The sequence below is a fragment of the Engraulis encrasicolus genome, chromosome 13 (assembly GCF_034702125.1).
Source record: "Engraulis encrasicolus isolate BLACKSEA-1 chromosome 13, IST_EnEncr_1.0, whole genome shotgun sequence".
Taxonomy (NCBI): domain Eukaryota; kingdom Metazoa; phylum Chordata; class Actinopteri; order Clupeiformes; family Engraulidae; genus Engraulis; species Engraulis encrasicolus.
Window position 1 is genome coordinate 18,883,838 of NC_085869.1, and position 14,951 is coordinate 18,898,788.

General features: G+C 43.1%; 1 protein-coding gene across 7 annotated transcripts in view; it reads right to left on the reverse strand.

Moving 5' to 3' along the window:
- Nucleotides 1-436: 436 nt before the first annotated feature.
- The window catches only part of osbpl6 (oxysterol binding protein-like 6), an 82,637-nt gene continuing 68,122 nt past the window's right edge, over nt 437-14,951 (reverse strand). For all 7 annotated transcript variants that reach the window (XM_063213368.1, XM_063213367.1, XM_063213365.1 and 4 more), the window contains 6 exons: nt 14,787-14,865; nt 12,753-12,897; nt 11,196-11,340; nt 9,335-9,461; nt 7,723-7,845; nt 437-4,530 (listed from right to left, as the gene is read on the reverse strand). In XM_063213368.1, coding sequence (XP_063069438.1) covers nt 4,422-4,530; nt 7,723-7,845; nt 9,335-9,461; nt 11,196-11,340; nt 12,753-12,897; nt 14,787-14,865 — 728 coding nt within the window. In that variant the 3' untranslated portion in view covers nt 437-4,421. The remainder of the gene's footprint in view (nt 4,531-7,722; nt 7,846-9,334; nt 9,462-11,195; nt 11,341-12,752; nt 12,898-14,786; nt 14,866-14,951) is intronic.

Genomic DNA, 14,951 nt, shown 5'->3' on the forward strand with positions numbered 1-14,951 from the left:
ACCTTCGGAGTCCTCAGGTTGAGAATAAATGGAGTCCCCTTAGCACTGTAGATGGCGGTAGCGCATTTCTTGTGCAAACACCTCAAAAATAGAAGAAGAAGGAGGGGACAACACCCCCTTAGGAGACCCAACTTGAGCACACACTTTTGCATTGGGTGGGCGGGTTTCGAAGCCTCTTTATTACTCCACCCTCTTTGATCCCCCTTTTCATGTATGAAAATTGCAATTTTTCCAGTCATAATGAATACTTAGAATTTCACGGTAGTGGTAAATATTCATGAAAAAGGTAACATTAGTGAATGGGTAGCATGAATTCTGGAAATAAACAACTGAAAATCTCACACAGTGTCCCTTTAAAGATGAAAAATTACAGTACAGTTCAATATTGAAGTTAAGTACAGTAGTAGAGTTTAGATAATGACTGGCTGCAGGTAGCAAAGGTGAGGTACGGTAAGCCTACTCTGGCTTTGAATAGTGATCTATAGTTTTTAATACAGTAGCTTTGAAACATGGTCTGTGTGTGCTCTCCAATACAACAACAGGAGGCCTTCTTTGTTTTCTATAGTCGTCTTTTATAGTAGAACAAGCACTATGTAGCAGCAGTGTACAGTGTCGATGGAAAGATATGTTCTTGTACAATTGCACTTCTTCAGAGGGAACCCATCGTTAGAGGAAATGATGTAACTAAGATGGTAGCCCAGCACAACACACAGTGGTGCAAGCCTGGGGAGGGGAGGGAAAAAAAAAACTTGAAAACGCCTTATTAAAGGCAAAACAATAAAACAAAAATTCAAATTATTCAGTAAGGCATTTACAACATTCATTGGCAGGCTATGTCTTTTTTTTAACACATGCAGATATAAGAAATAGTAGATAGATGTCTTTTTAACGAGACTCAAAATCCCATAGCATAGCTCTAAGTAAACCAAGAACAACTGCATTAGGAATTTTCAGATGTCAGATACAGGAAACTATGATGCTAAAATGTTTCAAAATAGATTTTTTTTGATCTGGGCACCAACATTTAACCATCCTATAAAGTGTTTATTACAGCGGTTCAACTGAACTCCAATAAATATGTTACCACGGCCACACCATCCTGCGCCAAGACTAATGCCACTAAATGGCAAAACACCCTGATTTTTCTAGACATTATCGTGACTACTGACAGCCAGTAATCTGTGTACTGACTCCATGGAGAGCCAGAACACACACACAAATAAAAAAAAGAACATTACAGAGTGATGAGTACAGTAACATAGACAGTTAGCTGTCTCTTATGTACTCAGTGATTAAGTACATACACTTACACAAATATAAGTACACTGGATGGAATAGGCCGGAGGTCCCTTTCAGTTCGCAAGGAAAGTGGTTCAAAACCTACTGTATGAACGGTGGCTGCACTACTGGGAGGATTTGTGTTACTGTGATATCTGTCATTTTGGGGGCAAAGAGAGTTCAAGTCCAGCTTTGTTCATCTCAGTATTTCAGACGACGGTGAATTGAATTGAAAAGCGGAAAAGCTATATACTATAATATATGCGGTAGTGTTAGCTGAGAAAGTAAAACTCTTGTTATTATAGTCATGATATTGTGTGGTCAAGACTGTTCAGAAAAATGTGTTAAGGCACAGCAAGTTGAGCTGATGCAGGGAATATAATATATCATAGCACAGTGAGCGAGACACACTGTGTTGTGAAGCTGTTGGAATTGAGTGCTTAAAGCCACATTCCATTATTTCTGGAGATAAGCTCATTTTCCAACTCCCATTTAGTTAAATGAGTGAGTTTAACCATTTCCCTGTTCTTTAACTCTGGTGATGCAAATGCTACCTCCAAGCCAGCATACATCATTGAATCAAACAAAAAGCAATATCACCAGAGTCAGAGAACAGCTAGAAGAACCGGAGAATTATTTATCTGAAGGGGAGGTGGGAAATCAGCTTATTTCCATGAATGGTGGGATGTCACTTCAACACACCAGGCTACTTCTCTACTAGTGTATGGTGTATTCAGCTTAAGGAGAGCACATTCTACAGGACACAAGATGGTCTGTAACAACGCACACACGTCTGCAGCATAAATAATCATAATAGTAATAATAATAATAATAAAAGAAAATCTTGTTTACATCGCTTTCTTAGATGGGTGCATTTCGCCCAGCCTGTGTCAAACTGAGCAACTTGCCCAGGCATGTGTGAGAATTCTTAAGGAATGGTTCGGTAATGTACAGCCCAGCTGCCAATGGCTGTTGAGCAAGAGCAGAAACATAGTAATATAGGAGGCAGACAACAACAACATGGAATGGGGAAAGGAAAAGGCAAGGCAGTGATGATGATGATGACGATGGTGATGAAGATGAAGAGATCTTTCATCCTGTACAGTGGTACGTTTGGTAACACCTTTTATCATGGCGATAAACTCTCCTGGAAACTCCCATGTTATCTAACATTCAACATAACCATTTCTGTTATTCTGTTTTGAGTATTCTTTGTTCTTTGGCTTTTAAGGTTGTAAATTCTTATATTTTTTTTGTAAAAACAAAAAAACAAAAGTCTTCCCTCCTTTCTGGTACTGCACTGAGTCAGTAGTACAGTGTGCTTGGACACATCTTGCATCATGTGGTTTTGTTCTGTTTCGCCAGCAGAGGGATGCAGTGTAACATAATTGTGTCCGGGTAGTGAGCTGCATTAAGATTCTTAAAGCTTGAATTGAACTGACAACTTCAACACCTATACTTACATCCAGAAATTGCCAGACAACTTTTTTTACAATATGACCTTACTGTATTGAAGACCAATAAATGACCGAACAGAATTTTACGATGCTCGAAATGAGATTCATATCTTGTTAAGATCTTAAAATCACACAAAGATCTGAGGCTATGCAAAGGGCGGGAGGCATATTCAGTTTAACACCACCCATTAGTTAGTTAGAAAGCATCAAAATATAAAGCGTAACTCCGAGAGCATTTCTGACAACAAACAGCAAAAAAAAAAAGTAAAAATGAATAGTCCTAATGTTCTGCGATTCTAGCACTAACGCTGGAATGCTGGAAAGCACTGTATGTGCATCATCTCTCAGATCAGTCCAGCAAAATCCCTTTTCTGAATCTCTGGGAACCCCATTGGGACAGGTGTCCCAAAGCCCAACCTCAAAATGTAAAAACCCTGCTGTCATAAATAATATTTGACCTAAACATTAACTGACCAGCTATTTGTACTGCACACACGTGTCATGCCCAAGACACCTAGATTGGCTACTGTACCTTGGGAAATCACCTGTGTCATACTGTAAGTGCACAAGCAGAGGGGATAAATGGCTGGGGTTTTTACTTTTTGACGCAGAGATTGAGAACTCTGGTGGGTAACTCCAGCACTGGGCACACATGACCACGGGCCACTTTCACTAGCCCGGGAACTCCCGTACTGCATTTAGTTCTACACAATCGTTCCAATCTGAAAGACAGTATGGAAACTTTGCTCAGAAACGGACCAGATCATGGTCAATGTCTCTGTCCAATCAGAGAGCAGGGCAGGGTGTCATCACACATCTATGGTCATAATGGCCAAGTATTCCGCTCCCTACAGAATTTACAGTAGACAGGTCACCAGACCTTTCACATCCTCACCAATCAGATCAACAGCAACATTAATTCCAAGAGAGTAACAGCGATGATAGAAGTGCATGGACAAGGCTCAGTAAAGCCTGTGGGTGATAACACGTCTACTGGATACCTACGTTGTATCGTTTTCTTTTCTTTGTGTGTGTTTTTTTTGTAATTATTTTTGTGTTTCTTTTCTTTTTTATATAAAAAATACCACTACTTTTCTTTTTCAGTCTACAAATGAGGTGACAAGTCAATTTCAGCATGATGCCAATGGAAGCTGCCTTCTAAACATGCATGATATAGTATTGTACTGTATAGTAGTTCACAGAGGCCTAACCTCAAACACGGTTCTAACCCATAGCACTGGTAACAAACCAAGAGATCTGTCCTATGGAAAGCTAAAAATGGCTGCGGTGGTAGGAAGCAAACTCTTGTCATAATAAGTATTTTGTGTTCTTTCTCTTTAAGGCAAGGAAATATTCAAAAGCCTGACAATGGTCTCGGGAGGGTTGGGTCTACTGTACGTGGTGGTCTTGTTAGACTGGCTGCTCTGACAACCCTCATACTGGCATGTTATTAGTTTTGTAGACCAGTCTGCATGACTGTGTAAAATGCTATTGGGGTGCTGCAGCGCCAGTGGCTGTGGTTTTTAAGATATCGCTCAGTTCTGCGGTCCGACACCACATGTTTTATGCATGTAGCATAGGACATAGGAGATCGTAGCTCTCCACGTCATTGTGCATAGGTAAAGCTTCTTTTCGTCAGCGATGATGATATGTTGAGCGCAGGGGGGGAAGGCATCCGTCCGGGTGCTACCACAGTTCAAGGTTCTCCATCTTGATGAAGCCAGGGTCTTTGCGGACTTCCCAGTACGTGTTGTTGGACACCCATCTCTCTCTCTGGTTGGCGTCCACAACTTTTCTGCAATTAGAAAAGGAAGGATAAGGTGATCTAGAGCGCCACTGTCAAGGCGTAGAGAGTTCACATTCGTCCAGGTCATGATATGCAAAGAGTTAAGTTACACATTGGCCCCTGGAGTTCTTTACAGTATTTCTCAATTGGTTTTGTACATTTCTCGAATCTCTCTCGCAATTTGCAAAACATAATATTCATTCTCAAAACAGCTTTAACAAATGGCAAAACACGGTGGATAACCTGCAAAACCGAGTCTCTTGCTCAAAACCCTTATTTGTCTTTCAAAACCAAGTTTTTTGTGTCAATGAACGTATCAGCGCCAGCAGAATGGTTAGTCATTGTGTCATAGTTTATGGACAAGCTAGTCAAATCAATTTCTCATGTTGTCAGTTGAATAGTACACTCTTGAGAATCTTTTCTGAAGCGAAATGTTGTTTAGATTGGATGGGAAATGTTGTAAATTCAGTTTTATATAACATTGATCAGATAAGATTAAGATTTCATGCATTCAGTGACACAGCTTTTTGAGTGATATGACAAAAGCAATTGATAATGTACGAAATCACTGAGAATTGTACACAGCCATGGCATGGTGGTCGAGAGCATTTGCTATATGCCGAAAACAATGAGAAACTGATTTGACCATGTGCACAGGTAACACCAGGAAGTCACAATTGAACAAAGACTTTTGAGAATCATTATTCTGTTGTGAGAAATGTACAAAACCAATTGAGAAAAACTGTAAACGGTTTGGTTATAGGCACCTGGAGTTCTTCAAAGAGTTTAGTTATGTATAAGAACCTGGACTCCTTCAAAGATTTAAGTTACGTATAGGCAACTGGAGTTCTTCAAAGAGTTTAGTTACGTATAAGAACCTGGACTCCTTCAAAGATTTAAGTTACGTATAGGCAACTGGAGTTCTTTAAACACTTTGGTTATAGGCACCTGGACTTATTCAAAGAGTTTAGTTACGTATAAGAACCTGTAGTTCTTCAAAGAGTTAAGTTACAGTATAGGCACTTGGAGGTCTTCCTGGAGAACCCCCTCTCCACTTAATTTTTTTAAACTTTTATTGCGACAGGACAGTGCAATAGAGACATGAAGCGAATGGGGAGAGAACTATGGGGAAGGATCGGCAAAGGACCCGGGCCGGAATCAAACCCGGGTCGCCAGCGTAGTAACCCTGTGCCCTACCGTTAGGCCACGACAGGGCCGAAGCCCCTTTTCACTTGACAAACATGTCACATGTCAAAGTGAGATACAGAATGATATGTGACATTTACAACTCTGACATGTAGTGTAACTCCTTAGTCAAGTGGGGATTTGAGGAGAATTTACTATTCAGGAGCAAATTAGTATTCAGTGATGGCCAACCACACATTAATGGTTTTTTTTGCTCAACTTACCTCAAAATGTCTATAAACTTCTCCCAAGGCAGATTTGTGAAAGAAGCAAAGCTAATAACTCAATATAGTAATATGTTATTCATGTATCACTACAAAGGTAACACACGTCTTTGGTCAATCATCTGCAGTAAATTGAAAATAAAGTCCTTACACCAAGCTCCCGTTTCTCTTATTTTATTTAATATAGTGACATTTCGGGAAGCATGCATGCCCTTCATCAGACATCAGCACAGCACTCGCCTGCAGGACAAGTGGTATACAGTGGGTGGCAGTGTTCACCGTCCGCAATGCATGTGCAGCACGTACTGTATATCCATGATGCACACAAGTGCACCATGACCCTGATCCGACACAGCTGACGGCTTTCACCGTTGTACTTAACTTTCGAGAAACACTAACCCCACCGTGTCATCACTTTGAGTGCACTGACACCCTGTTAGAGTTTGACCTAGTCCAGCGTGACTGCTACCCGACTACATGTGCTGTTCTTCTACGCATTTACTGAACTTTGACCTCCTGTTAGGGTGGCTGATAGTAGTCATGCATGCAGCTATGTGTGTAGTAGAAGGCAGCCAGAACACATGCACGGGCAAACACACACACACACACACACACACACACACACACACGCACGTGCACACACACACACGTGCACACACACACGTGCACACACACACACACACACACACTTGCTCTCACACACACACACACACACACACACACATATGCTCACACACGAGCATGCATGCACGCACGCACACACACACACACACACACACACACACACACACACACACACATACGCATGCACACACACACACACACACACACACACACACACACACACACACACACACACACACACACACACACACACACACACACACACACACACACACACACACACACACACAGGAAAAGGATAAGGGTGAACGTAGCTGATGTGGTCGGTAGGTATCTTCACAAGTGTGTGTAACCGAGCGTGTGAGTGGAGGCCGGCTGATGGAAATGATTAGCTGCTAGTAGGCTACTAGTAGTGGATGTTATCAGCTCCTCTCAGGTGTGCTGCTGCTGCTGCTGGAATGCTCTTATAAGGTAACACCTGGTGCTGATTACATGTGTGCGGAGTTCCAAGAACTGTGCAAGCAGTAGAATGGGTTGTCTTGTTTTCTCTGCAGTGAATCAACATTGAAACTGTGCTGCCCGTTACCACATTTGATCTTTTCATTAATATTTACAAAATAATAAAGCAATATGTACCAGCATAATCAAAGTACAGTAAGTTTTGCAGCTAAAAATGTCTATTTCTGGAAATTCTAAATGGCGGACAATGGAGAAGATTCCCCTTTTCATGTATGAACAGTGCAATTTTTACAGTCATAATGAATATTGAATAGTTAAAATTTGGTGGTGGTGGTGGTAAATATTCATGAAAAAGGTAACCTTTGTGAATGGGCAGCATGAATTCTGGAAATAAACTACAAAAAAATGTTACACGGTGCACTTGTAAAGGCCACAAGAGTTTCTCATCCTAATTTACTCAAATGTCAGCAAGATATTGAGGTTATTGTTTCAATTCCTTGTTTCAATTCACCTGTACTGTATCTCACTCACACAAGAAGTGCACTGACGCCAAGTACTTTGTGCAGTTGAACTTTAAATGGGATGAGTTTATTATCAAGTGTGTCAGTATAATATACTCGTCTGTTGTCACACATAAACACACACACGAGCACACACGCACACGCACTTCACACACACACACACACACACTATACTTGACTTGACTCACTTGAAGAAGCGAGGCAGGTACTTGACGTTGTTCTCGTCGTTCCACTTCCTGCGGCTCCTCTGCAGGTCCTCGATGCGCTGCTTCTCAGCCGCCGCCATGTCCACGTTGCCCTCCTCCAGGAACCTGAAGGGGGCGCCGCAGAGCATTTAGCACACCACCTGACACTCATTTTACACTTGAAGGGTTTATTTGCAAAACTGTGTTTCTACAATTTTTGACTTTTGCATTTTATTATTGAAAATTATGTTTCAGAGGTCCTATCACCTATGTGTGAATTCTTGCCATTCAGATATTTTGAACATACTTTTCCAACCTATATGCATTTTGCAATGCAATGCAATGCCCAATAAAAAAAATAGATTTCCAAACATTCTACAAAATGTAGATACACCGTTTGGCAAATTAACTCTTCACTTCTATACAGTGATGTAGGACAGTGCTTCCGAACCAGACAGGGGTACGTCAGTGTACCACTAGGGGTATGTGAGCACACTGCAGAGAGTATGTGGAAACATGTAAATAACAATGGAAATATGGAGCATAATCATATATATGGGCTAGATGAAGATAGAGGAGATACAGAGCATGAGTGAGGGGGTACTTATGGTATGCCAAAAAGTCCAAGGGGGTACTCGAGACACTGGTTGGGAGAAAGGTTGGGAGACACTGATGTAGGACATCTGCATATTAGTGAGTTATATAGAGTGATGTAGGACAACTGTAAGAGTACTTCCACTTCTTCTTAATACAACTCTACCTCCACAGTTATACAACTATGTATGTTTCCAAAACCTGATAGAGCGCTACAGCTCATTAAGACCACTATCTCCACTCTGCCCACATGCGCCTCTCAGAGCTCAGATAGCAGGCTTACTGTAGTGTAGTAGTGTAGTGTTGTAGTGTAGCTCAGATAGCAGGCTTACTGTTGTGTAGTAGTGTAGTGTTGTAGTGTAGCACCACTGCTGATTGCTCAGGGCTCTCCTCATACGGACCATTAGGAGAGCAGAGGCTTGTTTGGATTAATAAATGCACACTGTTCTATTGCTGCTGCATGGGCACTTATTCAAACCATTTCCGATTATATTATTCTATTCTATCTCTAGTCTAAGTTAATACATTACACATGCCTTTTTTTTTTTACTACCCAGCATTTGCACCATTTCCCTATTTATTCATTTACATACTTTCCCCTGTGATAGGGTTTTTATTGTTGCTACAGGTGCATCTTATTCTACCTTGGCAAATTACATGTTTTGAGCAAAGCTGAAGTGAAATGGATTGAGTAGCAGCAACAGGATGCAGTGCTTATACGCTCTGGTCTGCTTGTATGCACTCCAACCTGCAGGGCCTAATGGGCTGCTTGCTGTAAGTACGTGTGTGTTTTACTGGGCCCAGGACAAAGTCATATGAAAGGGCCCCCTACCCAATGCATACAATGTAACTCATGCGGACAGATTTCTGGCCAGAAACACCAGTCGGTCAGTATGTTCTGGCTTCAAGGACGCTCTCGAGGCAGGTCAACATTGCCACGATTAAATCCTGATTGAAATCCTGATTTCGATACCACGATTATTGATTATTTTCAATTAATTGGGCAGCCCTAGGCACACACCTCTGATCGGGCCTAAAGCGGGCGTCGGTGGGGGGCAGCAGGTCCTTCATCTCGGGGCACAGCTCGTTCAACTCGATGGCGAAGCGGCTGAAGCCGTAGTAGAGCTCGTAGTCCGTGGGCATGGAGCCTGCAGCAGAGAGAGAGAAACATACGTCCATCAGCTGCACCATCAGGGCTTGACATTAACTTCTTTGGTCACCGGCCTATGTGAATAGTGGTTTCCCTGAGTCACTAGCCAGCCAGCCTTTCTACTCGCCAGTTCTGCTGTTAATATTCTTTCTTTACCATGATGCGTCTAAGCTCTGAAGATGAAGTGCAAAAGGATGATAAATGCTATAGACGTAGTGAAAAATAAATAAAAAAAAATATATAAAAAATAGAATCTGATCTGAGTATGATCTTTCTTGAACTTGTATATAACGAACTGATATAAAGGGGCAAATAATAAGATAAACTGTGATAAGAATAAGTTACTGGCCCATGGCTAGTAAGACTTAAGGTATTGTGGAGGTCACACAGTACACTTCATGAATTCAGCTAAAAACCCTTGTGCTCATTTATTACACACACATTAAAATATCTTGAGTTAAATTCGTATCCCTAATTAATACAACAACCCAGTAAACAAACATAACACCAAGTAAATAAAACAAACACGTAACGAAGTACTCAACACATTACTTGTATTGACGGGCAAATTACACCCACCCCAGTCCTCCTGTGCAAACTAAATAACAGCATGTCGGCCACATCTAACGCAGCTTACCCAAACACACAGTTGGGCTCATTACCAGTTAAGAGTGGGAATCAATCTGAGCAGCAGGTCTGCTAATTACAGCGTAACGAAGAACATAATCAGCACGCAGCACTGCTGACGGAGACCTCACATCTGCCACCTCGCTCTGGCAGCGTCTCCCATTGCTGTGCTCTCTTCTCTTCTCCTCTCCTCTTCTCCTCTCCCTCATTCTCCTCTCCTCTCCTCTCCTCTCCACTAGCCCCCTCTCCTCTAGCCCCCTCTCCTCTCCTCTCCTCCTCTCCCTCATTCTCCCCTCCCCTCCCCTCCTCTCCTCTCCTCTCTCTCATTCTCCTCTCCTCTCCTCTCCTCTCCTCTCCTTCCCTCCCCTCCACCAGAGGTGCTGTGTGTTTGAAGTAGGTCAGTGGTTCCCAAACTGCTGACGGAGACCCCACATCTGCCACCTCGCTCTGGCAGCGTCTCCCATTGCTCTCCTGTCCTGTCCTGTCTTCTCCTCTCCTCTCCCACTCCTCTCCTCTCCACTCCCCCCCTCTCCTCTCCAGTGGTGCTGTGTGTTTGAAGTAGGCCAGTGGTTCCCAAACTGGGGGTCAAGGGGTACTACGTCACGCGTCACGGACAAAAGGGACATTTCATAAAATTGGAAATCTATCATCCAATTTCATCAATTGGTTAGCAACAGTATTCCCTTGTTCTTGTATAGATAATAGATGTACTGTATTTGCTGTCCTGTGGATTTCTAGCAATATTAGTGGACAAAGTATTAATGGAAAATCTAGCAATACTAATGGGCAAAAAAATTGCCAAGGCGAAAGTATTAGCAGAAATGTATGTAGTCCAAAAGGGGGTGCCTGCTGAAAAAAGTTTGGGAACCACTGCACCTCCTCGCCTCTGCTCTGCAGTACCAGAGGGGCCGTGTGTTTAAAGTAGTGTACCGGTACGCAGGGCCGCTGACAGCTTTGGATGGGCCCAGGGCGAAGTCACCTGAAAGGGCCCCCCCACCTAATACATTTAATGTAATGAGGGACCAATTATGGGACCCCCATCTCCCTGGGCCCAGCACAACTGTCCCCTTTGTACCCCCATGTCGGCTTCCCTACCGGTACGTACCTGGGCGCCAGACGCACTTGGCCGAGGGTGGCACTCCGCAGTACAGCCCCTCGTGCCACTTGCCAAACAGCCTGTGCACCACCTTGCCCTCCTGGTCCATCACGAAGCCCTGCACCTCGTTCACGTTGGAGCTCCAGTAGTTCCCCTACAGAGAGAGTTGAATGTTAAATGTTCATTTGCACTGTATTTATTATTGATCACTTATTGTTACCAGTCCATCACTGTTACCTGTCCTGTCTGACATTTTACAGACTGACATAAAGTGCAAGTCTTGTGTATGTCTATGTCCTGGCATGGTATGGAGAGAAAACGTAATTTCTTTTTCCTTGAATGACTTGTGCATGTGAAGAAAGTGACAATAAAAGCTGACTTGACTTGACTTGAGACCAGGACATGAAAAAGCCCACAGGACAACAGCAATGTCTTACATTTGTATTTCCTTTTTACTCAGAAAAGAAATCCATTTCATTTTGAGACCATTTTTTGAAAAATCGCTTCTCCCCCCAAAGGAGGCATTTTCAAAACATTCCAGGATTGAGAGAGTAACGTCGTCTGACATTTGTTTCAAATATATCAAGGCGGTGTATAAAATGTCTTATATGAACTCTAGTGAAGGCTAATATAAATCCAATGTAAGCTCAGTTTCATATCTTAAATACCCCAAGGCGCTTTATGGAGAAGAGATTAAAAAGGCAATAACATCTGAGAAACAAAGGTATGGCTGTTGTGAAACCAACAAAGCAAATAGAGATGGGTTGCCATGCAACCATTCTGTTTATCAACCGCCAGGACCTACACCTGCTCCTGGGGTCTTTTGTCTGCTGCAAACACCACTGCCAAACTGAGGGCAAGCTGACAATGTAATAACTGTAACCTGTTAATGCAAAACTTTAGTTACATTATCATCATAGCCATTATTACATTATTGGGAAATATAATTTTTTACATTATCAGGAAAGTTATTACATCATCAGATTTTATTTTGTGTTTCGGGTGCTCAGGACATCATTTTGTTACATTATTACGAGATATTACATTATTAGGATATTATTACATTAGCAGGTTCTACAGGGCCTTCTGTCTGGGGCAACAGAGCTGCTGTGCCCCTCTACCTGGCAATGGGGGGCTAAACAGCATTACAAGGCTATAAGGTCTATTTTTATCCAGTAATGCATGATGGCTCCTGTTTGAAGTGCTCGAGCTCAGCCGCACTGCCCACTTCTTAAGTGCCCATGCAGGACAGGAAGTGGCCAGCAGATATAGAGAGAATATAGTGTTTCCCAACCAGTGTACCCCTTTAAGCCTGTGTTGTACCATGAGAACCCCCTCACCCATGCTCTAGATCTCTTCCTGTAGAGTAGAGCAGAGAGTATAGTATCATATATTAATCCCGAAGGAAACTGAGGTGTCCAGGTGTCTATTTACATGTGAGTATGCTTGATACATTCGTTATTAGGCACTGAAATCTTCCACATCCACCCCCCTGTTGTATGCTCCCTTAGCCCTAGCAGTATTCATACCCCTGGTCGGGCATCACTGCTACAGCTCAGCTCTCACCTTGACAAAGGTCAGCTTGCAGATGCAGGCGCTGCTCTTGGTATTGCGGAGGGTGATCTCCCCGTAGTGCTCGATCCACCTCCGGCCGCTCAGGATGTTGTGGACACAGGTGGTGACTTTGTTCCACTCGTAATGGTCGCCATAGCTACAGAGATGGGGATGGGGGGGGTCAGGTGGGAATGAGGAAGATTTAGGATCATTTTAATCCATTAGGACACAGCGTTATAAATTTACTGTTACCCAGAATGGCAATGACCAAGTCCAAGTAGTGCATTACTGAAGGCCCTGTGTTATGTCAAAGTAGTGTAGAACTAGTAGTTGACTTTTCAGTGACCACTACAGCGTTCCACTATGAGAGGCTACGAGCTACTGTTGCGTGAAGACTAACCACACAAATACACCTAGAGCGACAAGAGCAAGGCGAGTGGGGGGTGCTGTGGTGCAGCGCGCTAAGCCCCCCACATTTGGGCTTGCATGCCCACGGGGACCCGGGTTCGAGTCCGGCCGGGGTCATTTCCCGATCCTACCCCGTCTCTCTGTCCCACTTGTTTCCTGTCACCATCTCAGATTGTCCTATCAAAATAAAGGCATAAAAAGCCCCTATAAATATATATATATTAAAAAAAAAAAAGAGCGAGGCGAGTGACGGAAGTAATTGACTTTGTATTGTATTGAAAAAAGCGTTTCTGGAGACTAGAGGCGATTCGCACGCCGAGAGCGACAGTTTGAAGTTGAAATCCTTTCAACTTTCTATGACGCGGTTCGGCGACCAGCCGCGACAGCCAATGACTGTATAGAGGTCAGTGACCACAGCCAATGGGAATGTTTGAATGCTTTGCCTTCTGCTTGTAACGGACATACTGTAGTCGCTTCAATCGCTTGTATCGCTCTTGCTGCACAGAAGCGATTCTCTGTCGCTTCAATCGCGTCGCGCTAGGTGTATTTGTGTGGTAAGGCTGCATTACATTTCTCCCAACTCAAACTCCACTCCATTTTGAGTCAACTTCGTTCATGGTGGAGGTCTCACTAAGCTCTCTCTAAGACTGAGAGTAGGGTCAAAGTGATATACTGGCTGAGCACCATTATAAGAAAGAGCTATTACAAATCACCTGGTCAATGATGAGAAGAGATGAAATTTGCACATCTTTGCAGAAATCATTTTTTCAGTCATATTTCACATTATCAAACTAAATACAAGTTTGTCCCTGTACTGGATCTTATGTTGATTTCATGTCTTACTTGATCTTATGATTATATGTGAGCAAAACATTCTTGCTTTTGCTCCATTTGTGTTATTTCTCCCCAGCTTTCTGCCTCCCAAGGTGTGAGGAGGTTGAGGGAAACTCTCTTCAAAGTGATGCACGTTGACATGAGATCACAGTGTTTTGGTAGCTCTACGAGACCCGGGGGGCTTGAGGGAGGAGACGGATGCTGACGTGCTCTGATTTATCTGTCAGCAGCGCAGCACAGCAGCCAGCCCTCAAAGCTGCCGCAGCCAGCTGCCTTTGATAGCAAGAGGCAGGGCCGGTTCTAGTCAATTTGGTGGCCTAGGCGAGCACCATCTTTCCTTTTTGTGGAATTTGACATTGGCATCTGTAAACATAGTGTCATACATCTTATCGAGGACAGCTGATCTAGTACCATATATATGTCCTGAGTATATGTCCTGAGCCCATTAATATAATTGTCAATGTAAAGTTTCATGTTTAATTTTGCTTAATATTGTAATTTTATGAGCTGTGGTACCCCCAGAGACATTTGGCACCCTAGGCGACCGCCTAATCTGCCTATGCCTAGCACCGGCTCTGGCATGAGGGGCGGGCGAGCGGGCGGCTTACAGCAACACAGGAGATCAGCATGCCTGAACCCCCCACACCCCAGCACCACCAAAAATGTTCATACAAAGTACAGAGTACATCTCGTTTAGCTTTCCAGAGATGACAGGAAATGAATAGGGTTTAATAGGACTGCATTTCGGAAATGGGAGTATTTCAGAGAGAGTGAGAGAGAGAGAAGAGTTTCTGTAGACTGTACCTTGGCAGCATGACGTTCACTGTTCCAATCGGAAGGATTTCCATGGATTTTCCCCAAAACTTGTTCTTCCATCTGACATCTTAAATGATGAAGCACACAGACAAATAACAGGTTCATCAGACTTCAAGGACATTCTTCTTTCACAATTTCTTAAATATATACTTC